At 35.7% G+C, this 26674-nt stretch overlaps 2 protein-coding genes across 4 annotated transcripts in view; one reads left to right on the top strand and one right to left on the bottom strand.

Moving 5' to 3' along the window:
- Nucleotides 1-1306: 1306 nt before the first annotated feature.
- On the bottom strand, nt 1307-24214 carry LOC145662408 (uncharacterized). 3 transcript variants are annotated; one of them, XM_081727949.1, is made up of 4 exons: nt 23741-24214; nt 14766-15199; nt 6343-6435; nt 1311-3939 (listed from the first exon to the last, which is right to left on the bottom strand). In XM_081727949.1, exons 2-3 carry the CDS (start codon nt 15159-15161, stop codon nt 6364-6366), a joined length of 468 nt encoding a protein of 155 aa, XP_081584075.1. In that variant the 5' UTR covers nt 15162-15199; nt 23741-24214; the 3' UTR covers nt 1311-3939; nt 6343-6363. The 3 variants fall into 3 exon arrangements, with proteins under 3 accessions (XP_081584076.1, XP_081584075.1, XP_081584074.1); XM_081727948.1 differs by having other exon boundaries at nt 1313-3939; nt 23974-24213; XM_081727950.1 differs by lacking the exon at nt 23741-24214 and having other exon boundaries at nt 1307-3939.
- A 98-nt stretch (nt 24215-24312) lies between these two features.
- Nucleotides 24313-26674, top strand: part of Nup205 (nuclear pore complex protein Nup205) — a 126463-nt gene continuing 124101 nt past the window's right edge. Inside the window, exon 1 of the mRNA XM_081727946.1 lies at nt 24313-24469. Within this exon, the coding sequence (XP_081584072.1) occupies nt 24451-24469 (19 nt within the window). The 5' untranslated portion in view covers nt 24313-24450. The remainder of the gene's footprint in view (nt 24470-26674) is intronic.

The raw sequence follows: 26674 nt of genomic DNA, 5'->3' as shown, positions 1-26674 counted from the left end.
TGAAAATTCAATATTAATAATAATAAATTTCTTTTAACTTCTCGAAGTAAAGAAAAAGCAGGAGATTATTCACTTTTCTTTTTCTCTTTTCGCAGTAGATCAGTAGAACGTAGAAAAAGCAGGAGATCTCTGCAAAATCAGTAGATCTGGCAACACTGATCAGCGTATCTCAAGATACTGAAGCAGAATTTACCAGTTGACCATACAGTATACCTCGTATACTTTTCTGAAAACTATTCCTTTATAATACAGGATGCTGCACAAGGAAATTGAAATGAAATTTTTGAGTTTTACATCTCACGCTTATGCCGGATAGGCTAAAGGAGATAGTAATGATGAGGAATGAATGAAATGGTGGAATGAAGAAAGTGGGAGGAAACGGAAGAACCCCGAGAAACCCAAGCACACGGTGTTTGTCCACCGCAAAGTTCACTTGACGGGTGCCGCACAAGGCTTCCACTGGGACTCTTCACAAGCCATAATACATCCGTTTGTTGTGGCCTTTAAAAACGCTTTCACGACAATACTACCACGCCTTTAAAAACGCTTTCACGTCACATTTCAGCAGACCATCATCACAGAAATAAAGGAGTTGCCTCATGTATCGATGATCCATTACTTTAGCGATGGAGGAGTTTCGCATTATACGAGGGCAATCCCCAAAAAAAAAGTCTCCTATATTTTTAAATATACAAAAAACCGTTTATTTTCTATAATTGCTACATCACTTTAAAGGTTGAAGAAAGCTTTATTTTTCTACATAATCGCCATTTCGGTCGATGCATTTTTGTAGACGCTGTGTCAGTTTTACAATGCCCATGTCATACCAGCTTGTCTCCATGCCCTTCCGATATTGCAACTTTTCCGTTAAAATCCTGTGGATGGTGTTTCTGGTAACCTCAGGAACCAAAATGCAGAGAGCATCCAGAGTGATCCTCCGATCTTTACGCATGAGTTCCTCAACTTTCGCGATTGTCTCGTCGGCAATTGATGGCCTCCCGCTCCTTTCCTCGTCATGAGTTTCAGTACGACAGGCTGTAAACTCTGTACACCACTTGCGAACGTTTTTGACATCCATGCACGACTGTTCATACACTTCCGTCAATTGGCGATGAATTTCAACTCGTTTAACACCTTTTGCGTTCAAAAATCGAATAACTACGCGAACTTCGCACTTGGCGGTAACGTTCATCGGGAGCTCCATTTCGAATGGCTGCCAAGCCAAGACTGAGCATCCGAGCGAAGCGCCTGCGTGCTTAAGTGGTAGCGGAGAAGGCACCACCCACAACAGTGTTGCCAACAACCGTATTAAAAATTTCTGTACGTCCCCAGAAAATAGGAGACCTTTCTTTTGGGATTGCCCTCGTAAAAACAAAAGTAATTTCAGAAAATCTGTGCCATCACGAATCGGACTTTAAGCTGAAAGCAAGGTATAACTTTTTTGGTACTAGCCAAGGTAAAAACCCATACGATGGTACACGTGGAATAGTAAAATCAGTGGCAAACAAGGCTAGTTTACGTGGTGAAGTTATTTTGACATATATCAATGAGCTATGCAGAACGTTAGATGGTATTATGTTCGGTTACATACTCCACAAAACTGTAACAACAATACTGAACACTATCCTGCAACAAATGTACGAGAACGCTACTACAATCGCCGGGACAAAGGACACACACGCTGCTTTGTTACGCTTGACTCGTAAAATGCCAGTAGTGTGTGGAAGTATTCGTTATGCATCAAGAATTGTAACTGTGGCAAATTCTTCACATCAAAATGTCCATGTCTTATAAATCTGGAGAATGGCTTGTAGTTCATTATGATGGGTACTAATATTCAGGTGAAGTTGTAGAGGTACAATAAACCGAATGCACTAAAAGTTAGTTCACCGATTCCATCTTTAGAGAAAACATTTAAGTGGCCAACTAGCCAAGATGTTATGACGTATTCTTTATGTGGTGTAAAACGAAAGATTACGCCACCTATACCAGTGAGACATCGTGTTAAGTTTGTATTCACAGACTTCTGATTGGACAACCATCATTCTTACGATGATTATAATACACATATACAACTTTCTTGTTTTCTTTTGATAATTGTACAATGCCGCTTCATATATCTATACATAAAACAGACTGTTGATGGAGATACCAAAAATACTACCTTACACTAAGAGGTAGCAGTGATATTTACAAACATTCTATTTCAGTAGACTGTTATTTGTACAAACTGATTCCTCTTGTCCTGAGCTAAGGTAACTGTTAAATATTATTTTGTCCTTAGTACTGGTTTCAAAGATGAGACACAGTATTGCCAATCTACGTGATTTTCCATTTTTTGAGGTATCATATTTCGTGTTTGGAAAGAGGTAACACTGTCCAATTAATATATCTAGTAATCACCTACTACGTGTGACTTGTGTAGATTATGAACACTTTGTACCTTTCCTTCAAAAGAAAGAAAAACAATTGAAGTTGGGACATTTTTCATGGTTTTCATATATTTTTTTTTCGGTGCGAGCAACTGTGTATCTAAAATTTGTTAATCACAATAAAATCTACTTTCAGAGATATCCAGTTTCTTTTCAGCACCGAGGCTGTATGAGAAAGTGACCCTACAATTTACGGTGGAATTTGAACCACTGTAATGTGTTCACACTTCAAGCATGCGCTGCCCATTGGACCAGCGGGTAGGGTTATACATAAATGCTCTTTTTGTACGGAATTCAGTGTGTAGTGCAACCGTTCAGGGTGATTTGATTCCGCTGGGCTTACTTATGTGAAGCGAAAAACAGCAATTTAAAAAAATAAGAAACATTAGTAAATGGCATACAACCTTGAAAATAAATTAAATGCCAATAACTCCATGTATTTCACTTACTACGTCCTATATAAATGTAAAAAAGATACACGAAAACTTCACAATGCGCATAGATCAAAGGATGACACGAATATTCTCGAAATTTTACAATGTCACGGTGTTTGGGTACATTAGATGTAGTAGATGATTTCGTCTACCTTGAGTCAAACAATCAGTTGTAATGAAGACCTTACAAAGAAAAATGGTGAATTGCTCCAAAACGTGTCACTTTGAGGAAGTTGAGTAAAATATGGAAGACTCGAACAATAACACACTACAAATATTCGTCTAATGGAAGTCCTCATCTTCTCTGTCTTCTTCTACGCGTGAGACGTGGACCAAAGCTAGTGCTAAAAAGAGGATCCAGTCACTCGAGATGTAGTGCTGGCGTAGAAACCATGGACGGCCAAATTAACAAATGAATTCATTCTCAAAGAGCTGAAAATAATTAAACTCTTCTCTTTCTGTATACAGGAGAGAATACTACTGTCTTTTACGCACATTGTAACCTGGAAAAGATCTAGTAAAGATTATCATTGAGGGGAAGACTGAAGGTACGAGACCAAGAAGAAAAAATAGCTGCCCATTGGATTGGCCAAGCGAATACAATCACTAGCCCACCATTGTAGAGCCCTCAGAATAGCTGAAGGCCGTACAGGATGTGAACACCTCATCAAAATTACAAATAAAAACGCAACCAGTAAGGTCACGACGCTCACTCATGAGCAATGATTGGTGATGATAATTGTATTAACGAAACGCATATGATACAGTGAAAACATTGTAATTCTTGAATATCACATTTGATACAGTGTCCATTCACGTGTTAGATTAGACGTTTAAAACTGTTTTAAACTCATATATATCCTTCCATTATATATAAAACTGTACATACACACATTACACACAGTAGCATTGCAGGCAATCATCTTCGCATATCATCTTTCTTTATCCGAAAAATTCAATCTTCGAATATGGAGTCCACAGAATTTTCTTGACACTTGTTAAATAATTTATGCTCCACATGTATTGTTGGCACCAAATGAATGTATTTCTCTTTCTCCAATGATACTTCTCACCTATAAAGAGGAATATTTCTTAAAAAAATAAGTACGTATCATGTATTTATATATATTTAAATTACTTTTAATTACATAACTAAGGAAACATTTCACATAAGGAATTATAAATGTGTATAAATTTTAATTCTTCTAATGGAGATTCGCTTGAGACGTCGAGCTGACAAGACTTATTTTTGTAAGCTCTGAGTGGTCAGATGTAGTGTTGCCATCGCGATAAGAATTTCGATGGAGAGCAAGGGATAGAAGCGATGGCTCTATTAGCAGGTGTAGAATATAGTGTACGAAGTTATGCAAGCAAAAAGCTATTTTTGGAAGAATAATATGTCTGGTGGTTGTGATATCTCTAATGTGTATCAGAAATATAGAATGTTTGTCTTCGCCCATAGCGGCCTCAAACGGGATCGGTTACACTCCGTAGCTCATAGTATCCCCGGAAGTAGGTATTAATGGATATCTCCGTCGCTCATATCATCCTCGGGAGAAGGTTTTAGAGGGTTATACTCCGCAGTTCCTAGCAGTCCCAGGAGAAGGTATTAAAGAATATCTTCCTAGCCTATGGCGGCCTCGGAGAAGGTTTTGATAGGTGGGCGATCAGCACTGGTCTGATAACCTCTTGGTTCCGTCGTCCTCTTTTGTAGCCATCCTCTTGGAGGAAGGACCTGTGGAGGGGTTATCGGCTTTCTTCGTAGTTCTCCGAATGATCTTCGTTTGTTCCTGAAGGTATAGTCTTATTTTGTTGTCTGCCACCATTTATTTATAATTGTAAAAATATGTGTTTGTAGTGAGAACATGTGGCTTGCAGTACGTGTGGGTATATGGATCTTTATTTTTTATCATTATTAATACATGTTGAATATTTCCAAAGCAATTCATATATGGCGAGAGCTAGAAATGCTACATCATTCGAACTTCATCGTTCAGAGGCCTTCCTGTAGCAGTGATTCCATCATGATGTAGGCTGGTATCATGATGAATGGAGAAACAGACGCCCATATTTTTAACAGAGTATTTAGATAGGCTTAATATTTGACTAAGAAAGAAGCTGGTCAGGTGCTATATATATATGGAGTATTAGACTATATGATACAGAGGCCTGGGCATTACGGAAGTTAGAGAACAAATATTTAGAGGAATTCGAAATGTGGTGTTGGAGGAAAATGGAGAAGATAAAATGGACAGAGAGAGTAACAAACGAAGATGTTTTAAGACGGATAGGAGAGAAGAGGACACTTTTAGCCAGCATCCTTTGCATGAAGGCCAATTGTATTGGACACATCTTGCGAAGAAATTGTCTTCTTCATACCGCTATAGAAGAAAAGATGGAAGGAAAGCGAGGAATAGGAAGAAGAACAAATAGATCGATGATTTGAAAAACAGAAGAAAGTTTTGGGAATTAAAAGAGAAAGCTCAAGAAATGTGGAAAAAAAAAAAAACATTTCTAAACTAAATTACATATTTAAAAAAATAGCCCCAGGACCTATCAAAGGGCAAAATACTTAATAATAATACTTAGATAACACAAGGCCTAGATAACATGAAGACATTCTGCACCCACAAGTTGGCAATTTCCCCTTCCGTATAACATTTTTCTTTTCCCTCTCCAACCCTTCTATTCTTTCCCAATCTATTTCATGAACATTAAAATCCAGAGTTCATGTTTATGGATGATAATGCATGTTCATACCGCACACTTTTTGTCTTATTTCTGAAAGTAAAAGACATTACCCATAATGAATGGCCTGCAGGCATTATATGTTTGAGACACTCTTGTATGATTAATTACGCAGCGTAACTCACCACGACAAGCTCTTTTTCTGAAAGGACTCTGAGAGGAATATATCTCTCAGGAAACGATTAAAAATCATATCCAGAGCATAAAGACCAGATAAAATAATTTTCTGTTGGAGTTAGTTACACAAAATATTGAATGTTTTACTGCTGTCATAGACCAGGTCATTCTGACGGAATTTATTGCTTTTCATATTTGTGGAGACAATCTTTATATCACATATATAATGTCGCTATTCATTTTCGTTGTATGTTGCATCTGTATCTTATTAGTATTCATGAAACCAAATGTCACATGTTTTTATTTTGGTTTACTTCTCTTATCTTGGAGTTGCTTTTGTGCAGGAGTGTATATGCAAATATGTCTTCTCGATTATATTGTATAATAATAATATTTACATTATTTTCTGGTAAGTAATTTGCTTTCGATATATTTTCGTGATTTCTTTGTTCCAACCTGTATATATTTTCACTAAAGTCTACCATTAATCCACTCATTCCACCCCCCCCCCCCCGAGAAAGTGTACCTTCTATCTTTACAATATTTACTGATAAAGAGAAACGCACACTCTACTATGAACTCTACCACAATTACAATGTTCAGTTACCTACCTTGCTTTCTGGATAACCATTTCACTTTTCTTCTTTCTTTACAAAAAAATGTTTACTTAGTAATTGCGTTACTTCTTCGGATTCTAAAAGAGCCTAAAATAAAAGCCAGATAATTGTATCACCAACTTCATTTTATATTATTAACAAACAACATAGATTTATCATCCTTGAATTATAATGTTTTCCAAATTATATATATTTTGTTTCTTGTAAAATGTAAACAATCCGAATAGTAAATGGTGTAAACATCTCGGTCTGACCCACCCCGAAGGTGTATATATATTAGGGTGTCCCTTATATAAGGTAATTTCGTGTTACGATACGCACACCCGCCAAATGTATTCTTTGTGACCGTAAACATGCATTAGTAAAATAGCAGCTCCCTATGAGAACGTTAACCCGTGCCGACTTGACGACAAAGTCATGAAATGACATTTCCACATTATAATATAATTTAGAATGTCCAACTATGATAACGGAGAAACCAAACGAGACAGAGAAATGAAACTTTGTGCGAAGCAGCTAGAGAAAGGAGGACATCTGCCTGTGTATTGACGAACATCGCCGGATGAAGAGTGTTGCCAACCCAAGAGAAAGTTATGTTTTTGTAAATCGAATGACCTAAATTGAATATTGTTATTGGAAACAGCAACGAAAATAAAGACAAAAGAGATAGTAAACGCAGATCAGTGTTGCAAACGTTTCGAGAAATAACGTGAAACATGTGTTAGATGCAAACGCCGTTGGCGTATGCAGCGTTGCCATCTTTTACAAACAACACCTCTCAGCTTTAACAAGATACCACATACCTCAGTCCATACGAGAGTTATTAATCTCATATAACCACAGTACTGCTCCTCATGCTCTACCGCTTGCATTATAGATTTTAAACCATACTGCACTAGTTACCTTTTCCGAACTCAACTTTTCGCTTCTGTTGATAGCAACACTATCAGCGGACCCTTCTAGACTTGGAGTCAGCAGAAACAGTTTTTGTAAATATTTAATGTAAGGTATACAAAACGTTAACTACCTCACTGTTAGTGTGCGACAATGGCGTTTGCATTTAATATATTTCACGTTATTTCTCGAAAAGTCTGCAACAATGGTTTTTATTTATCATCTCTTTTGTCTTTGTTTTTACTATTGATTCCAATAATGATATTCAATTTAGGTCATTCGATTTACAAAAACATAACTTTCTCTTGAGCTGGCAACATTGTTCATCCGGTGGTGTCCATCAATACACGAGCAGGTGTCCTCTCTTCTCTAATTTCTTCGCGGGAAGTTTCGGTTCTCTGTTTCTTTTGGTTCCTTCGTTATCACGGTTGGACATTCTAAATTGTAATGTGGAAACGTCATTTCATGACTTTGTCGTCAGGTCGGCACGGATTAACATTCTCGTAGGGAGCTGCTGTTTCACTAATGCGTGTTTACGGTCACATAGAATACATTTCGCGAGCGTGCGTATCTCAACACGAAATTACCTTATATAAGGGACACCCTTATATATATATATATATATATATATATATATATATATATAATATATATAGGGTGGACAATTTATCTGGAACATCTGTGATAACGGAGAAATCAAAAGAGGAAGAAAAAGGAAACTGCATGAAGCAACTATGAGGGGACATCGTTTTATGTAATAGACAACACCCCTCGGTGAATGGTGTTGACATCCCAGTAAAAAAAGTTATATTTTTTCAAATGGCACTACGTCAGATTATTACATATTTCAAATCAACATGTTAAGTAAAAAATTAAAGTACCACATTTATTATTCAGCGTTGCAAACTAAAGATGTTATAATATCACAAACATTCGAAGTTTGGAAGCCTCTATTACACATACAGCACAACGGAGATGGACGAGACAATGCACATCGAAAGTATCTTAATGTTGGATACTATGGTCATGGTATGACTTGTTTTGAATGAATAGCAACGAAGTTACAGGGGCTTGAAAATTTGAATTTTTTCAAAAAGCTTTATTTCGAAAAAATGCTTAGATAAGTATCATATCTAGTTACTTGTGTGGTTTGCAATTGACAAACAAATCATTTTGTCGTTTACAGAACTTCGATATCTCAAACCGTTTCGGATATATGATAAACATTGATGAAGTTCGCAACACTGCTGAAAATGGTATATTTCTGGACAATATTTAAACTGATTGTTGTTTTCCTTCTCTTTTATAGCATTGCAGGAATAACTTTTAGTAGGTGTAATTACAACAAGTCCTTGCAATTGCGTGATTTAAGCAGTGTTACAAACTTCAGCAATGTTTATCATATCTCCGGAACGGTTTGAGATATCGAAGTGCTGTAAACGACAAAATGATTTATTTGTCAATTGCAAATCACATAAGTAACTAGATATGATACTTATCTAAGTATTTTTTTTCAAAATAAAGCCTTTTGCAAAAATTCAAATTTCCAAGCCCTTGTAACTTCGTTGCTATTCATTCAAAACAAGTCATATCCATGACCATAGTATCCAAAGCTAAGGTACTTCCGATGTGCACTGTCTTGTCCATCTTCGTTGTGCTCTATGTGTGATAGAGGCTTTCAAACTTTGGATGTTTGCGATATTATAACATCTTTAGTTTGCAACACTGAATAATAAATGTGATATTTTAGTCCCCCTTCTTATAGTTGCTTCATGCAAAGTTTCGCTTTTCTCCCTCTTTTGATTCTCCGTTATCACGGATGTTCCAGATAAATTGTCCACTCTAAGAGAGAGAAAGGGAGAAAACGGCGCCCGATGGCTTGGACAGAACAAGTAGTATAACTTAACATCAAAACATTACATTAAAATATAGGGTAACTGTCCCAGTAATTGACAGTGTACCAGTAATTGACACTGTCGTATTTTTCTCGCCACAACAAAACTGCGGGGCTAGGTACGAGCAAATGCTGTCATCTTTTATTCCTTTGTAGTGTTTTGAATCCTACACTACTGCTAATATTTGCCACTCGGTAGTAGTACTTCAAAAGTAGCAGAACATCGATGGAAAGTGAGAAGTGAACTGTTTTTCAGACTTCTACTAACGGTTTATCTTAAGGTAGGTTGTTTCTGTATCCGGTGCATATCAAATAGATCATAATTAAAAATGACGAGTTGAAGATGTTTTGAGGTAATTGAAGGACTAATAGATCAGACTAAACCAATAAATATAGCTTTTTGAAAGTAAAACCAAGTTTTCAGGGGGGTGTCAATTATTGGTCACAGGTTTCCTGCAATGACTAGTAATTGACACCCCTGTCAATTATTGGTGATGTGCCTAAGCTCAATAAATATCAGTAAAAATTTGTATACCGCGTATTTCCTTCAAGTTAAGTTGACTGATAAAGTTAAAAACATTATTTCTTATAAAATCCCAGAAGTTGACAGGGGATGTCAATTACTAGATCAAGAAATGTTAATTACTAGGCTACTGCAGAAAAATTGTACGAACTATTTACCAAGACACACCTGAGTTGTTAGTGTGATTTGTTATAATTCGAAAGGTCCTGGGTTGACACCTTTGTGATTAACAGAGAACCGACCTTGCTTTTTAAATTTTTTCTTGAAGTGGTAAATACCTCTTGGTACGGTGTTACGTCCTCCTACGTCTTCTTTATTTTTCTTTGTTTGAGCGTTAAGTGTGACTTTTAAGCAAGTGCCTTCCCTTAATCTGCATTACTCTTACTTGGCACGTTGCCACGGGTAGAGTAGCCTACAGTTACCATTAAGTTTAAAAAATTATGCATACTGTAAATGCTTTACACTGATTAAACTAAGGAAAGTTTCTACTTTGTTTCTTTACAATTGCCAAACGTGGATAAGCCTAGAAGAAAGACGAAACCATCAAATGTAATTCCAGGTAAATCGAAACCTTTCTTCGAGTACTCAAGGTACAATATCGAAGGCAACCGCAACAGAGAGAGTAGAATGTCATATGCAACTGCAAGCAAACAGTTCGAGGTTTCTAGAACAATCTTATTAATACAAGTGTTCAGGAAGAACCCCAAAGGGTTGGAAAATGAGGCAACAGACAGTAGTTACTGAGACCGAAGAAAACCGTATTGTTGATTGGGTACTTTCGATTGCAAAGCGTGCTATCCTGTTAACGAAAGATGTTCTAGTAACAGTTCAGAAAATTATCTTGAACACTAAACGTCAAAATCCATTCACCAAAACCTGGCCGTCATTGGTATGAATCATTTATGGGGCGTCACCCCGAATTAGCTTAATGAATACCTGAGCAGCTCACAAGCCAGCGTTCGAATGTCTCCGAAGAGCAAATTCGAAACTGGTGTAACGAAATACAACCATAAATGGAAGACAAAAAGCTGATTGAAGTTCTTCAGGGTTCCTCTCGTGTTTTCAATTGCGACGAAGCCGCATTCCAGTTGAATCCAGAGACTATTAAAGTGATTGGACCACGAGGGAAAAAAAGTATAACATAATTTAAGGTTCAGATACAGACTCCATCACCGTATCTCTCACTGTGTGTGCCAATGGTATTGTCCTGCCATTTATAGTGTTCCCGTATGCTTGCATTCCAGGTGAGTTGGGGAAAATGTGCCTAACGACTGGCCAATAAGAAAAACTTCGACGGGATAAATGACTGGAGAACCCTTTTACGAATATATAACCAATTTACCTGTGTTGACCCACAGACCCTGTGACGTGTGTAGTAGGACTGACAAAATAGACTCCAGTTGTGTATCCAGCACAATGGAGGTCATATTGAGCATATGCTGTAATGCCGACTCTAACAAGTGTCCCAAACTTTAAAAGGTCATAACTCCTACACAAATAAAGATTTCGGAAAACGGATTGCACAGGTGTATTCCCCAGAAAAAGACAGTGTAAAATGATATGTGACATGACCCCCTTCCTATTTCAAAAACGTAACCCAAATCCAAGTTGGCCGCCGCTGTCGCCATAGCCCCTATAAGTTGTGACTCTACTTATAGACACTCCATACCAAACGACATTATGATTCCTCACACCGTTTGACTTTTATAAGGGTGTATCCAGACTTTTGCCTCACCCTGTATTTTACCGATGGCTTCTTAGTCATAAAGTGAATTTTTCAGTAAATTTTCTTTTTCTGTGCTATGAATATTTGTATTATTTCAGTATTAACATCCATTCTATACAAAAATACTGTAATAACTCTATTAGGGAAAGAAATAAACATATGTTTATGTAAGTAAAAACTTTTAAATCAACTTTGAAGAAAATTATATGGTTCATTGGGATAAGATATTAAGAGATGTCAATTACTGGGTCACGATGTGTCAATTACTGGCGATTCTCTCAAATCACAGTGTCAATTTCTGGTACAATGATCAACCCTTCATATACATATATTAAAAAATAATAATTATCAGTCTATTGTTTTTATGGTGGTGTGTATGGATGAAAGAAGGATGCCTTCGTAACTATACGAGAGATCAGTATGACAGGCCCATTTAAAGGGTGAAAAAACATGCAACTTGTCAAAGACTGTTCTTATATTGTCAATTATTGGGACAGTTACCCTACATTTTCTTTTCTTTTCAAGTTTAATTTAAATTCCTCGACCTATCTATTTCAGACGCTCCACACAGTTTCCCCAAATATAATGTACTAAGATAGCTGTATACAGTAAGTCATACAATATGCTATCTCTCATTGCCCCTTAAAGTGAGTCTAAGACTCGTTGGGGCCTGGAGTCTGATATAAATAAAAAATAAAATCATCATTCACTTGCCTTAATTGCCGTCTCCCTTAGCGTAAAGGGAATAAACGTGGGACGTTAACTGAGAATTTCATTTCATTTCTTTTCTTTTACTAATTTCATTTTTGTGGAACCAAGAGTGGTTAACACGAATGTATTTTACATTGAAGTAGAGTTATTTTGAATAGCATATAGGAGAGAAAATCCAAAAACACGTGACCTCAAATAAAATAACTCCTCTCAGAACTTCATATTGAATATTATATATATAATTAATTTCGAACCGGAAAACAACGACTACAGAAAAGTACCTGCTTCAGTAGCTTCTCAGTAGTTTGTATTCTTCAGTTTAAATGTTTTGGTGCTAACGATAGAAAGCGAACTGTTTCAAAAATTAGGAATAGGGGCCGCGGTGGCTCAGTGGTAGAGCGCTCACCTCTGGTGCTTGGGGTCCCGGGTTCGATTCCAGCCCCCGCCAAGTGAACTTTGTGGTGGACAAACACCGTGTGCGTGGGTTTTCTCGGGGTTCTCCCGTTTCCTTCCACTTTCGTCATTCCACCATTTCATTCATTCTTCATCATCACCGTCTCCTTTAGCCTAACCGGCATAAACGTGGGACGTAAAACTCAAAGATTTCATTTCATTTTTTTTTTCAAAAATTAGGAAGTTAAAAAGTGAGAAAAGGAAAGTTGTTGAGGTAGATGCTAGCTACAATTCCTGTTATAGAATGTACTTTTCAAGTATATCTACCAAACATCATACTATTAACATAATTATTTTCCTAGAGTTTAATAGTCGAGAAAATACGACATGTCAAACAATAGTGTACGCAATCTGAATATTTACTTTTACAAGAGTTTTGATCAACATCAACAAAAATATTGTGAATGTGATAAAAGAATGACGACATGAAATGACTTTTACTTTAACGTCTAACTAAAAAAAAAAAAAAAAAGTGAGTGAATAATTTTTTTTGAAGGCAGTGGCAGTCAGATCACTATATTATCCAGTAATAGATTAACTCATATGATGAGATCAAACGGAATATGAGCACTCTACCACTGAGCTACCATTACTCCAAAGAGATGATAGTAAAAAGAATGCACACTATAGATGGAAGTCCTTTCTCACAAGTGGCACAAATTATTTATTGTATTGGCTGGTATCGACAAATAAGGGTTTCTACACGTAGACAATATTAGTTGTGATGTCTTGTTACTAGCAGCCGCTTCCTCCTCCCATTGAAACGATCACTTCCATAGAAAAAAAAAAAAGGAATTATGATGAACTAATGCTGTTCATATGTGCTTATGTGTACAGATGGTTATTTTATGCGGCCAGTTAACAAAATGCATTGAAGTCAAGACGGTGGCGACTATAGAAGATAAAACCTGGTGGGAGGGGGGGGCAGCAAGAACCCATACTATGATAAATATAAGTTTACTGTAAACTTTCAAAAATATATAAATAATACCTTAAATTATTTTTGTCACTTAACAATCTGGGGGAGGAGCTAGGCTCCCTGGCACCGGATTCGATCTGCCAAGAGTCAAGAACGAAATAATATTTGACAAATTAATATAATTTATTCCCTACAGTCTAAATCAAATATAATTTGAAAAAAAAAAAAAAAAAAAATCCTCACCCTTAGTTATCTATAAAAGGGTCATGATTTTTTGCATTATTTTTCGTACTACTGAAGCCTTCATAGTTGGCTCTGTGGCTAGTGCGTGTGCCTTTGTTGCACGTGGTTTCCTGTTCGATTCTCGGTGAAAGAGCACAAAAGTTTAATTTCACAATCATTCACTTTTATTAATAATCCGAATTCTTTAGACTACAGGGATTAACCGTGAGACGTTAAATTAAAAATATTTATTTTAATTTCGTACTACTGAATTCTAATTTTTCAATGATTTTATTCAAAACAGTGCAAAATAAATAAAATATTAAAATGATGACTTTTAGTACTTGCAAAATGTTTAAAAAATTATCAATGTATCTTTTATATTTATTTTGAAATTCTATTTCCTTAAGTATCATTCTTAAATAATATATTTTTAACGATAGAATGATTGTTACGATCAATTGCCAGAAAGGAGCAAAGTTTGATTTGATTTTGAGTTTAGCGTCCCTTTCAGCACTGAGACTGTATAAGACGCGGACTTAGAGGCTAACATGGGCTCCCAACGGAAATCGAAGCCGGGTCTCTCACATAAAAGGACTTTCAACATAATAAACAAAAGTACGACTTCTTAAAACAGAAAATAAAACGTTCGAATATGAAATAAAGCAAAATAAATAATTACTGATAAAAGTTAGAAAAGAAGTCCCGAAAAAGTTAGAATAAACAACAAAAAGCAAATACAAAACAAGAACTAACAAACAGTAACAACAATTAAAACAAAACAAGACTAAAAAAGAAAATCCTTAGAGAATGTTAACTATTTCAATCGCATACATAAAAGCGAGAATACTGTCTTTAAAAACAACGTCATCTCTTGAAACTTGGCTAAAATTATTATTTATTAGCATTTACAGAGCCTCAAATGTACACGATGTTAAACCTAAAACATTTCACTACTCTAATCTAGTTTTTGGACAAGAAAACAACGATTTATTTAATGAAAAGAACTTCCTGAAATACTAAGACGGTACACGATTTCGAAATTCTTATGAAGCAACGTAAAATATATACATACCCTCTTTTTCTCGCTCAGGATTTCGTCGAGAATCGTGTTGTTAAAAAACCATATTCCACCATCTCCTTGGTGAGACTGTGATGTCGTTTCCACTGCCTCGACATGGTCTTGACTACTGGAGGAGACGCCGTTTTTATTTACACTACTAGAATACTTAATTTGTTTGCCACACTTCGCCATTTTTATCCGTTTCCTAGTTTGCTTTGAGATTGATTTCCTTTTTATTCTCTTAGTTCGTTTTCTAGGAATCGTAGCAGATAATTTTGAATAGAGGCTATCTTCTGATTTCGAGGACTGCATTTCTCCTGAAAGCCTTTTCTGAACGTGCATAGTTAAACGATCTCTAACATCTGTAGTAGTGTTTGTTGGATCAGGTGGCTTGTTATTATTACTCATCCTTCTAGCAATTTATTTAACGGCCGATTTAAAATATTCTGTAATGAAATAATTAATATGAGGAAGATTGCTGGGAAATTTAGGCAATTATATCAAGCAATTATGTAAACAGGTTATATTGTGCTAAGAATAATGTTACTACGTACAGATTTACTGTTTTTTGTGTTCTTTCAACTCCAGCTTTACCATTTATCTGGCGAGCACGAATACTGACTTTTCCACGTCACGATTTACATATTTCCAGGTCTATATATAATGTAGAAAAACAACTAAATTTTTCCGACTAGGGGGTCATTCATCTACTATGCAAGGTAAAGAAAGTTTGCAAATCAAACTAACTTAGTTTATAAAATATTCCCTAACAATTAGCTGCATAAAAGAGAAATGAGTTCTGAGACGTAAAAATTTATACTTAGAATTCCTTGACTTTACAATTTTTTTCAGCTTTTCATGCCATACCGTGACTTTTCTAAGACCTTTCTTAGAGTAAACTGAATTTCTTGACCTTTCCACGTTGGTGGAAAACCTGATCTCATTTCAGGTAACTGTCGTGCCCCAGAGAAGTGAGGTGTAGAAGCAAACCATGACGGAGAAAAAGAACTGAAACTCTGAGTAATGATAAAAATTCTTGATGCCGGAAGAGATACAACTCAAGAACCTTATACCCGTTTGGCCAATATACAAGGAGTATCCAACGTTCCTTGCCATTGTCTGTAATTGAGTTAGGATTTCAGAGACGAAGAAAAGAAAAATGAAGAATTCGCATCACCGTCATGAAGTGTCAGAAATTTAAAAATAAATTAATAAAAATAAAGGAAAAATAGTGATGCCAAATTGAAGATTCATTTTTCTTATTTTCTAGTTTAACGACCCACGATTATGCTTCGAGGAATGAACGAAATGGTGAAGTGAAGAAAGTGGAAGTAAATGGGAGAACCCCAAGAAAACCCACGCACACAGTGTTTGTCAACAACGAAGTTCACTTGGCGCGAGGCAAGCTGGGATCGACCCAGCAACCCAACGCACAAGAGTGAGTACTCTACCACTAAGCCACCCCGACGCTCACTAGTAGCAAAATGTGCACGATAGCGAAGACAATGGTAATTCCGAAATTGATAGTTCAATTAAGAACGAAAATTTACTGATGGGAAAAATGTCTATATGGTGGCTACCAAAGACGTTTACACTACTTCAAATGCAAAATCGCACAAATATTATAAATAAAAATTTAAAAGTAGGGAACTCTGGCCAATGTTTATGCTTATTTAGTGTGATGAGGGTACATTATTATGATGCAAATAGGGATGAAACTCACTGCGGTGAAAGTACTACAGCACTTTCACCGCCCTAGAAGGCAAAAGTTTAAAAATTAAAACTGGAAGCTGTGTTGATTGTTTTCAGGACTACAAAAACTCACTACTTACGAAGTTCCATACTAGGAATCTTACCATTATATGTTGCGTGATAAACTAAAACTTTAACAAAACTGGAATTGTGAGTCGGCCACCCAAATGCGAAGGATATATTAACAGGATTACACTGAAAAACAAATCAGACTTTTTTTAATTCATGCTATTTTGTGTAATTTTCTGAATTTGCCATTCCCTTGCAAACTAATGACAATTCAAAATGGTCTGGGCTGATTTACACAAATAAATCGTAATTTGTACTCGATTTACTGCGTCTAACGTTAACCCAATGTCGTTGTTTTCTGATACTTTCCTCACCAGATCAAAGAACTTAACATTGCACTAGAACCTTTTAAAATTGCTCATTGCTTTGAAAAACTTACGCAGAAGACTTTTCTGAACACTTGTGTTATTTTGTCCATGTTTGTACAAACTTTGTTCACTTCTAACATACACTTTGTAAAGATGCTGTTATAATCTTAAATCTCTCTTAAAAGTTGATTATACGTAATACACTTCTTAAATTGCTGTCATATTGTTCAAAACATATGCTTACATAATATAGTAAAGTACCCAGCTAACTTATAAAGAAGTAGCACTATAACTGTTAATAAATATTTTTCTTCTTCTTCCTCTGTTACCTGACAAACATTTAAAAACAAAGCTTTAAGTAGAAACAATTGTATTACTAACTAACTAACTCTATGGCCTACGGAACCAGGAGGTTCAATGCAGCGTTCACAAAAGCTCTCCACTGACTTCTGTCCTTAGCCTACAAGATCCAGTTTCCACTATTTCAGTGAGATCCATCTTAATATTGTCCTCCCATCTGCGCCTAGGTCTTCCTAATGGTAGTTTTCCGATTGGTCTTCCAGTTAAGACTTTGAAAGCGTTTCTACTTTCTTCCATTCTGGCTACATGACCTGCCCACCTGAGCCTCCTAGATTTGATTACCCTAACAATGTTCGGTATACCGTATAAATTATGTAGTTCCTCGTTATGAAGTTTCCGCCATTCCCCATTCCCGTTCCTCTTGGATCCGAATATTCGTCTCAGGATTTGTTCTCAGATACTTTCAGCCTAGGTTCTTCCCTCAGAGTAAGCGACCATGTTTCGCAACCATACAGAACAACAGGTATGATTATCGTTTTATATATTTTAAGATTCAAATTTCTCGATAGAATTTGTGACAACAAGAGATTTTGAACTGAATAATGACACGAATTCCCTGTTTTTAGCCGACAATTTAATTTCTTCGTGAATATGGTTTTCGTCTGTTAATATTGATCCTAGAAATTTGAAAGTATCCACTTTATCAAAAGTATCATTTGAGTTTTTAACGCATCTATAATTTGCAGTATTACGATCCACACGAACTTCCATGTATTTAGTTTCCTCTGCATTTACTTATAAATCCATGACCCTGCAAGCGTTTAATACGATCTCTGCATTTCTTTCTATTGTTCTCCTAGAAATAATTGTATTCTGAATTAAAAAAAAAAGATAAAACATAAAAAGTATATTGATGCTAAACATCTGTAATGCTTTTCTTGAAACAAACAAGTTCACAACTGCTAGCTGAAATGAAACATGACCGTAAATCTGACAGTAAAACACTACTCATCCTTAAAACCAAAATATTTATGTTAACATAAAGCAGTGCATCTGATCTTGTTCTCGTTTGTTGAAAATAATAAGTTTTACACGCCGATACAGGTATATATAATATCTTATAAATTAAATGGCACTGAATATCTTTAATTTCCAATATTACTCTTTAAATAACGTTTTTTTTTTTTTTTTTTTTTTTTTTTGGTAGATAGATTTTCTACCAAAGCAAATGCATTATTTTCCCTGCACTTCACATATGCAACAACATCATACATTTTATTACAACACAAATTTGAAAATTGCCCATTTGGAGGGTTGAATGAATTAAAAGAGTTGAGAACTTACCCGTACGATAATTTGGTAAATATTAATTATTAATTTTCATTAAGAAGGAAAAAAAAATCTCCTGAAAATGATGGAGAATTTTCCGATTAACGTCGATCAATACAAATAAGTGATACTGTATAACACGTTAAATTAGCTATTTGTTGAGGAAAAACAGTAACAAAAGTCATTCAACCTATAATTCTTATACATAAGTCAACAAATTTCACACACACATATCACTCACATCAATAGTTTGTCTTGCACTTCACTGAAAGATAAAATATCGGAGCTATGGGTACGTGACAAACTACGTCGGCTAAATACATGGTATTAAAACCTAATTAGGAGAAAACTGACAAATTTTCTATATATATGTTTATTACATAAAAACAAGAAAGTTTTTAATTACATTATAGTTTACAGGTGCTCCATTTACATCTCTCATGTTACTGGTTAAGAAACCTACATTTAGAAAACTATGTGCGCGGAAAAACAATGTCGACTATCAAATGAACCACCGTCATAAAAAGTATCCGTAAAGAAACTGATCAATTTTTCACACATGACCCTCTCACCAAAACAAGAATGAAGTTTATTTTACACTTTGCTGAAAGAGATATAGTTAGAGAGCTATATGCATACAAAAAAATTTGTAGGTTAAATAGAACATTATTTCAAAAGCTCCCTTACAAAACTTTTACGTACATACAGTTTTATAACTACGTGTAGTTCAGCCAAGTACAAAATACTCTTTTTTTTCTTATAGTTACTAATGCTTGGTATAAGGGACATAATTCAGAATCAAAAATTCACATTACACCTCGGACTATCGTTCCCGTTAAGTTTTAATTTCCACTATATATATATATATTTCGGCCTCTCTGTGGCCATGGACTTGTGGCGTTGATATGAAGGCTAGAAATCACTAGAAAACCATTGTCATTGCCCTAGTTCTGTATCTGAAGAAATACCCCAAGTACTCTGAGCACTCACACTTTACAATTAAAAAATAAACATTCAATCACTTCCTATAAACGTGCATCTGTTTTTTATAAATTGCAGTTAATATGCTTTCTCTGTCTTCACCTTAAACTAATATATTTAATTGTAGTGTATTGGTTTTGAATCATTTATCACTTCTTGAATATATACCAGTTCTTCACTTCTTAAATATATATATGTAAATAAATATAAATATATAAATGGAAATCTACTGTACATAAAAAATCCACTAATATTCAGAGCTCGCACTATTACTAACAATTTCTACTTCTATAACTAGTATTCTTAACGACTATAGGAATAAGCAATATATTTATTTATTTATTTTAAGGATCACCAGATACAGCTCAGAGGCCATTTTATACTGGCTATCTAACAACAAAGGATTTGGGGAGATATCGGCCAGGGCTTGTGTTAGTTGGTACCATCCCGGCATTTGCCTGGTCGGACTGAGGGAAACCCTGAAAAACCCCAGCCAGGATGGTCGGCAGCGGGAATCAAACTCACGACCTCCCAAATGCGAAGCCAACGCTCTACCACTTGAGCTACTTCGCTCGGTAGCTATAGGAATAGGAAAATGTAATATAGGAATTATTGATACACAAACTCATTCTCCTCATTTGGAACAAGCAGAATTTGCCATAAAAGTGGAGAGAATAGATAATTATTCCAATTCAGAACAAAAGTGACAAGGCTAATTGTAATAGTTATCGAAGCACTTCTCCTTTGTCAACAATATATAAAATAGTCTCGAACATTCTGTTAGGAGACTGTCCCCACAAACAGATGAAATCATTGGAGACTACTAAGTCGGATTTACGCGAAATTGACCAACTATCGCCAGATATTTACCATTTGTCAAATATTCAAAATGAAATGGAACTACAATATCCCGGCATATCAATTATTTATTAACTTTAGAAAGATCTACGACTCGGTTAGGAGGAAAACATTGTATTCTCTGAATTTGCTATACCGAAAATGCTATATTAATTTAGGTGTGTTTAAATAAGTCCCAAGATAAAGTCGGAGTAGGAAAATACTTGTCCACGAGCTTTCGAATCGAGGACGCCCTGAAAGACGTGTTGTCACCATTATTATTCCATTTTGCTTTGGAATACATTATATGCATGGCTTGATAAACCTTGCTCGTAAATACTAACCAGTCAAAAAATCTACTGGCCAGACTATTTTGCAGTCACAATGTCTTTATTCGCCAAATGTAAAAAGTATTTGAGACTGGCGAGCAGGTGAGTGGATTTTTAAAGCCCTGATTATATGCAAATCGAAGATAACAACCAGGGCCTAGAACTGAACGGCTCTCACCACGTTATGATGATTTCCTTATCCTGATGATGTAAATCTGATAAAGGATGATATGAGGACAACAGAAATAAATTCAGAGGTTTTATTAAACGCCTGCAGGGCATGGTTTTAGAAATAAATGCAGAGAAAAGTCAATATGGCCGTAACTGTAATACTGCAAATTATGGATACGTTAAAATATCAAATATCTGGGATCAACATTAAGACAGCAAGATCATATCCTCGAAGAAATTAAATATCGCTTGAAGGATGGAAATTCATGTTATTATTCAGTACCAACTCTTGTGAATTCTGACGAAGTTGAAGCTTGAAACATATAACACGATAATTATGCCTGTTGTGCTGTATGACTGCGAAATGTGGTCGCTTACTTTGAAGGAAGAATGCAGATTGAAAAGATTGTAATTGAAATCCTGAGCCGAATATTCGGCCTCAAGAGAGATGGCGATGGGGAAAGCATCATAACGAGGAACTGCATTATTTATATCGTTTACCTAGCTTTGTTAGGGTTAAGTCTAGGAGGCTTAGAGGAGCACGTCATTAAGACGAACTGAAGAAAATAGAAACACTTTCAAAATTTTAAGTGCAAACTCAATTGGAAAAAAGACCATTTGGAAGACCAAGGCAGATACGAGGACAATATTAAGATGGGTTTCGCAAAAATAGGAATTAAAAGTGAAAACTAGATCCAGCTGGCTAAGGATTGTCAAAGGAGAGCTTTGGTAAATGCAGCACTGAACTTTTAGGTTGCATAGACTACAGAGTTAGATGGTAAAGAAATGAGACCGAATAAAACTGAACGTTATGTATGATACAATCCTTCATATAACAACCATTGTGGAACGTAAAGAATGAAGCTGTTTTAATTCTTTCTCAAAGAGGAAAGGATATATATTTTCCAGTTTACAAGATAAAAAGTACACCTTAAAAAGGAAGAGTAATAATAAAAAAGTTGTTTAGGACTACACAAGTGCCAAACAAGTAAGTAATCTGTGAGCATAAAAATAACGAGAGAAAAGGTTTTTTTACTGTGCAATCGTAATGCACTTAGTACAGAATAGTGAGTAGATTTCGTAGTTATTTTCGATTTCTCGCACCGTCACTAACGCGCCTGCTTCCTACGAACGCATCCCGTGCGGGCTTTCTAGAGTTTTTCCGGAACTGAAATAGATGCAAAGCTAACTTGTCGTGATCGCCTAGTACAGGATTGTGGTTGGATTACGGACTTGTGTGCTTTAAGATCTTAAGTTCTCATTTCAATAAGAAAACGATGTACCTATCTGTAGTCGGAAGACGTAGATTATGGATACATTAGTAAATTCATGTATATACTTTCGTCATTAGAAAATCGATTTCTAGTACCTTGGAACATAGTTTTTTATGAGAGGACTTGGGTTTATGGGTGGAGATTCGCTGAAGGAGAGCACAACAGTTATGCATGTAAATACAGCGTGTGGACGTAAACCATACAAAGTGCTAAGTGGAAATGAAAAGCAGAAATTGTAGTAACATGCAGAGCAGGGAAAAGCAGGTGAAAGACAAGGGGGTTCGACCGACAGGAGCAAGCGCGTCAGCATCGGTGTGTATGCGAATAAAACAGCATAAAAAAAGAAAACGGTTTACATAATTTTTCCGTACATTTTAAAATGATACTATCGCATATAAGACAAAATCAAGAACTTAGCATGCCCGTTGCAGTTTCCTACATTATTAAAGATATGTGATGTAAGATAGGCCTACCTATATATTTTGAATACTTACATTATATACTCCTTTCTTCAAACATTAGATATTTTATTTGGTAAATGTTTAGCAGACGCGGTCCAGAAGTACGTAAAAAATACAAAATTTACACGAGAAATAGAAGATGCAAGTGCTTAGACCTAACATAACCAAAATAAATGTAACCAAACCTCCATCAAACTAAAACTAACCTGAACTAGCTAAACTAATCTAATGTGAACAGAAACTACCGAAATTTTAACATGTCTTAGAAAAAAATGCTGGACCCCTTCTGCTAAATATTGTCCTTTTATTTATCTCTAAATTATACAAATCTATAGATCCCTAATCTACTGTATGTCAGCAGCCATAATACATATGCGCTTCCAAAGTTTGTCTTCACGGAGATACGAAAAGTTGCATGTAAAACAGGATTTTTGAAAGCATTAAAGTCGATTCTGCTTAAAAGGAAGCTTGAATGTGACCAGTTTCTAGCGAGTTTCTTATTGTAAATCTACACCCTTAAAACAGTAATTAGTATCTAGTGTATGAGTTATTCCGTGGAATCAGTACGATTGTGCTAAAAATGCATTTACACAATTTATGTTAGTAACACATTATGGTAGTTCTTAGGCACACCACATTTTGCAAAATTTATGAGTTAAAGTCAATACTCTGGATGCAAAGAAATGTTCATAAGGAACATATTTCTGCAGGCGGCAGAATTAACTGCTGAATAATACAGCTGTATTATAGGTTTACAAGCGTAAGGTCACTACTGTAAAATCATTAGGTCCATGTTCCATTAAGGGGGTCCAAAAGTACACTGGACCTCCTTAAGCTAAGCTAAGCTACCCTGACCTAACTTAACCTAACCTAACCTAATATAACGTTATATTATGTAATCAAACGAAAATCAATAGAAAAAATTGGTGTCAAAGTCACTGGACCCCCTTAACGGAACATTGACCAATCATTACAAGTATACAACAGTTAAAATTGGTGAGTGGATTTGAACGGTGACTTATTAGATACCGGTACTATTTTTCACCGGTGGAGTATTCCTGCAGTGTACAAAAACTGTATTTTATATTTCAATGTGTAGCGTTATTAAGGTACAAGCATGGAACTATATTGGAATTTGTACAGAAACCATAGTTTTCGCTACTTTTAAATACTCACCGTCACTAACGTGCCCGGTGAATTTATACACAAATCGTAATATTGTAATTTGTCAACAGTTATTTTTAGTGGCTTCCTTGAAGTACATTTATATTAAGTAATGTCCAGTATAACTTTTTTGTAGGACAACACGGAAGAATTATAAATTGTTTATAATTATTTCGAGTGCCATGCCTAAAATTGACCTGCACGTTGTGGGTGACCATATAACCTCTCGAATATATATAACTAACCTATATTGCTACATTTAGTTTCCTTTTAATTTACATTAATTTCGCAACAATGAAAACTGCAATATCCATATGCAATTACAAACAAAACTCATTTCCTCTTCTATCGTCAATTTACAAACTTCTTTTTTCCTTCTCTAAACCTAATTTTATAGCCTAAAGCTAGAAGTTCAAAAAATTGCTATATCTTTGATTAACATAATCTTTCAATTTTTGTTAAAAAATAATATACATCAAAATATAGCACATAGGTAATATAAAATATCAGAGATTAATTTTTTAATAAAACGTTTAGTACATAAATTAACCAGATTGAACAGAATGATGAAATTATTGAAAACGACCACCCCACCATTTGGTATTGTTGTCTGTGATTATGAAATGTGCAGGTCTGAATTGGGAAGTAATCTGTGATTAGGCGGTAGCGGTTGGTGCAAGTGAGTGTTTGCAGTTCGGTTTGTGAAAATTTGAGTGTAAAGTATGGGGTCAGAAGAGGAAGGTATGTTAATTTTTATTGATTTTAAGTACGACATTAAGTTCAGTAGCAAAATAAGTTGTGTGTATGTTGTTATATTTAAGATAATATCACATGTTAACCTAAATTCGAGATGAAATTTGAGCGCGGCAGCGAATTCTATTTGTTGACTTATTCCAATCCAACGAGAAAACATAACATATTCACGTGCTATCCTATTTTTGGAGGTATATTCGTAAAATGTAAACTTTTAACAGGAAATGCATACTTACTGCCTTAGATAATGTTTTTTTTTTTTTTTAGGTTATAATTGGATTAATCGGAACAGATTCACTTTAGGATATATAAACATGAACCAACTTGAAAACAAACCAACGTATGCTAGGTGGCCAATAAATGGCGGAAATGCTATGTAAGCGAGTCAGCAGGGGCACAAGCAGAAGTAAAGGGATGCATAGTAGGGTGCAGGCGCGTTAGCGATGGAGGATATGCGCGTAAACTATGTATGGGTTATAGTTAAGGAGCCGTACTTCCCATTTAGGAAATAATGAGAAACGCCATACTTTCAGGAATTATTCATTGACTATCTAGGATGTTAAAAAGTAGGTAACAGACTACTTTTAACTACATAACTTACGTTCCAATGAGATTTTCACAAAAATCATTTTATTATTTTCTCTGCATCTTTTCACTACCAGTTTAATTTTGTCTCACCTTACAGCAGTTCTATGTTCAGTAATCAACTGATTCTCTGTCGTTCATTTCTCTGTGTTAATGTCATATAATCGTTTAATTTCTGACAGTTTACATCACGTGAGTAACTCATACTCTTGCAAAAATTCAGTATAGATATGGAGAATTGAAGTTGTGGAATTCTTTGAAATTACAACATTTCATCTTTTCTCACTTCACTTGATTCGAATATGCTGTCTTAATTTACTTTGCTATTCGAACACGACAGCATTTATTTTCGCCAAACTTTCGCCACTTTAAGGCTACACGGATAAATTCTAATTACGGGGAGCCAGAGTTTTTTTTTCTGAGTAGAGCAAGGTAGGGATTAGAGTAAGGTTAGGAACCCATTTTCATAAAATTAATAAGATTGTAATCTATTGTTTCTGAGTGAGTATACCAGCTGGAGCAATAACACTAGGGTTGTATTGGCCCCCCGCAACTAGAATTAACCCCTCTATACTTGTAAACATCAAAGACAGTTTACCTAGAAAGTGCAGAAATGCTCCGCCAGTTGAAATTGGTATATTGCATACCGGTAATCGTTTTTCTTATGTAGGCATTTATTTTAAGCTTATAGTCCTACTATCCCGTGTAATGATTTCACATTGTAAAGATGAAATACTGGTTTCCTATATTATAAAAAGGGTAAACTTTACAATATACCCTCCAGTTGCGCATCGATAAGTAGCATCGCTTTAAAAGGGTATAGTAGAGTAGAGTAGAGTAAGATAGGGATAAGTAGGAAAGGAAAATGAAATCTTTAAGTTTTTCGTCCCACGTTATGCCGGTTAGGCTAAAGGAGACGATGATAATGAGAGATGAATGAAAATGGTGGAATAAAGAAAATAGGAGGAAACGGGAGAACCCCGGGAAAACACGAGCACGGTGTTTGTCCACCACAAAGTCCGCACGGCGCGAGCTGGGATTGAACCAGGGACCTCAAGCACCTGAATATGGTTTGAAATAGATTAAGTTTAAATGGCCATCGTTCAGTGCAACTCATGGAAAGTATGTGAAATGACGAATATTGAATCTTATTAATCTAGTCATTTCCAGTTGGACGATGTATGACGTGGAAGCCTGCTTTTACAATCTGAGGAATAGCAAAGAGAAATATCAAAGCAAAAGAGGAGAGGAGCTTGAGTACGAGAAAGGAATGCACAGGTGTTGGCAGCGTAGTTGTCAAGGATCGACGAGTAGTATGAGGGAGTATAAAGTTTTAATTATCATAGTAGAAAAATCAGGATGCAGAGATTGTTAACCTCTCTTTATGTAGTCACTATCCAGATGTACACATTTCTCCCAGCTTTCCTCACTATACGAATACCATCATTGTAAAGTCTACACTGTGCATTAAACTACTCTTCTACCTCATGAATGACGTCATCTGTGTTGTGAAAATGGCGACCATGCAACGGATTCTTCATTTGGGGAAACAAAAAGTCATTGGGTGCGAGGTTGGGAGAATAAGGTGGATGTTGCTGTACCCGAAAG

Source organism: Thermobia domestica, chromosome 10 (genome assembly GCF_964235325.1).
Source record: "Thermobia domestica chromosome 10, izTheDome1.hap1.1, whole genome shotgun sequence".
Lineage (NCBI taxonomy): Eukaryota > Metazoa > Arthropoda > Insecta > Zygentoma > Lepismatidae > Thermobia > Thermobia domestica.
The sequence above is the reverse complement of the archived record's forward strand: the minus strand, read 5'-3'. Positions and strand labels throughout refer to the sequence as shown.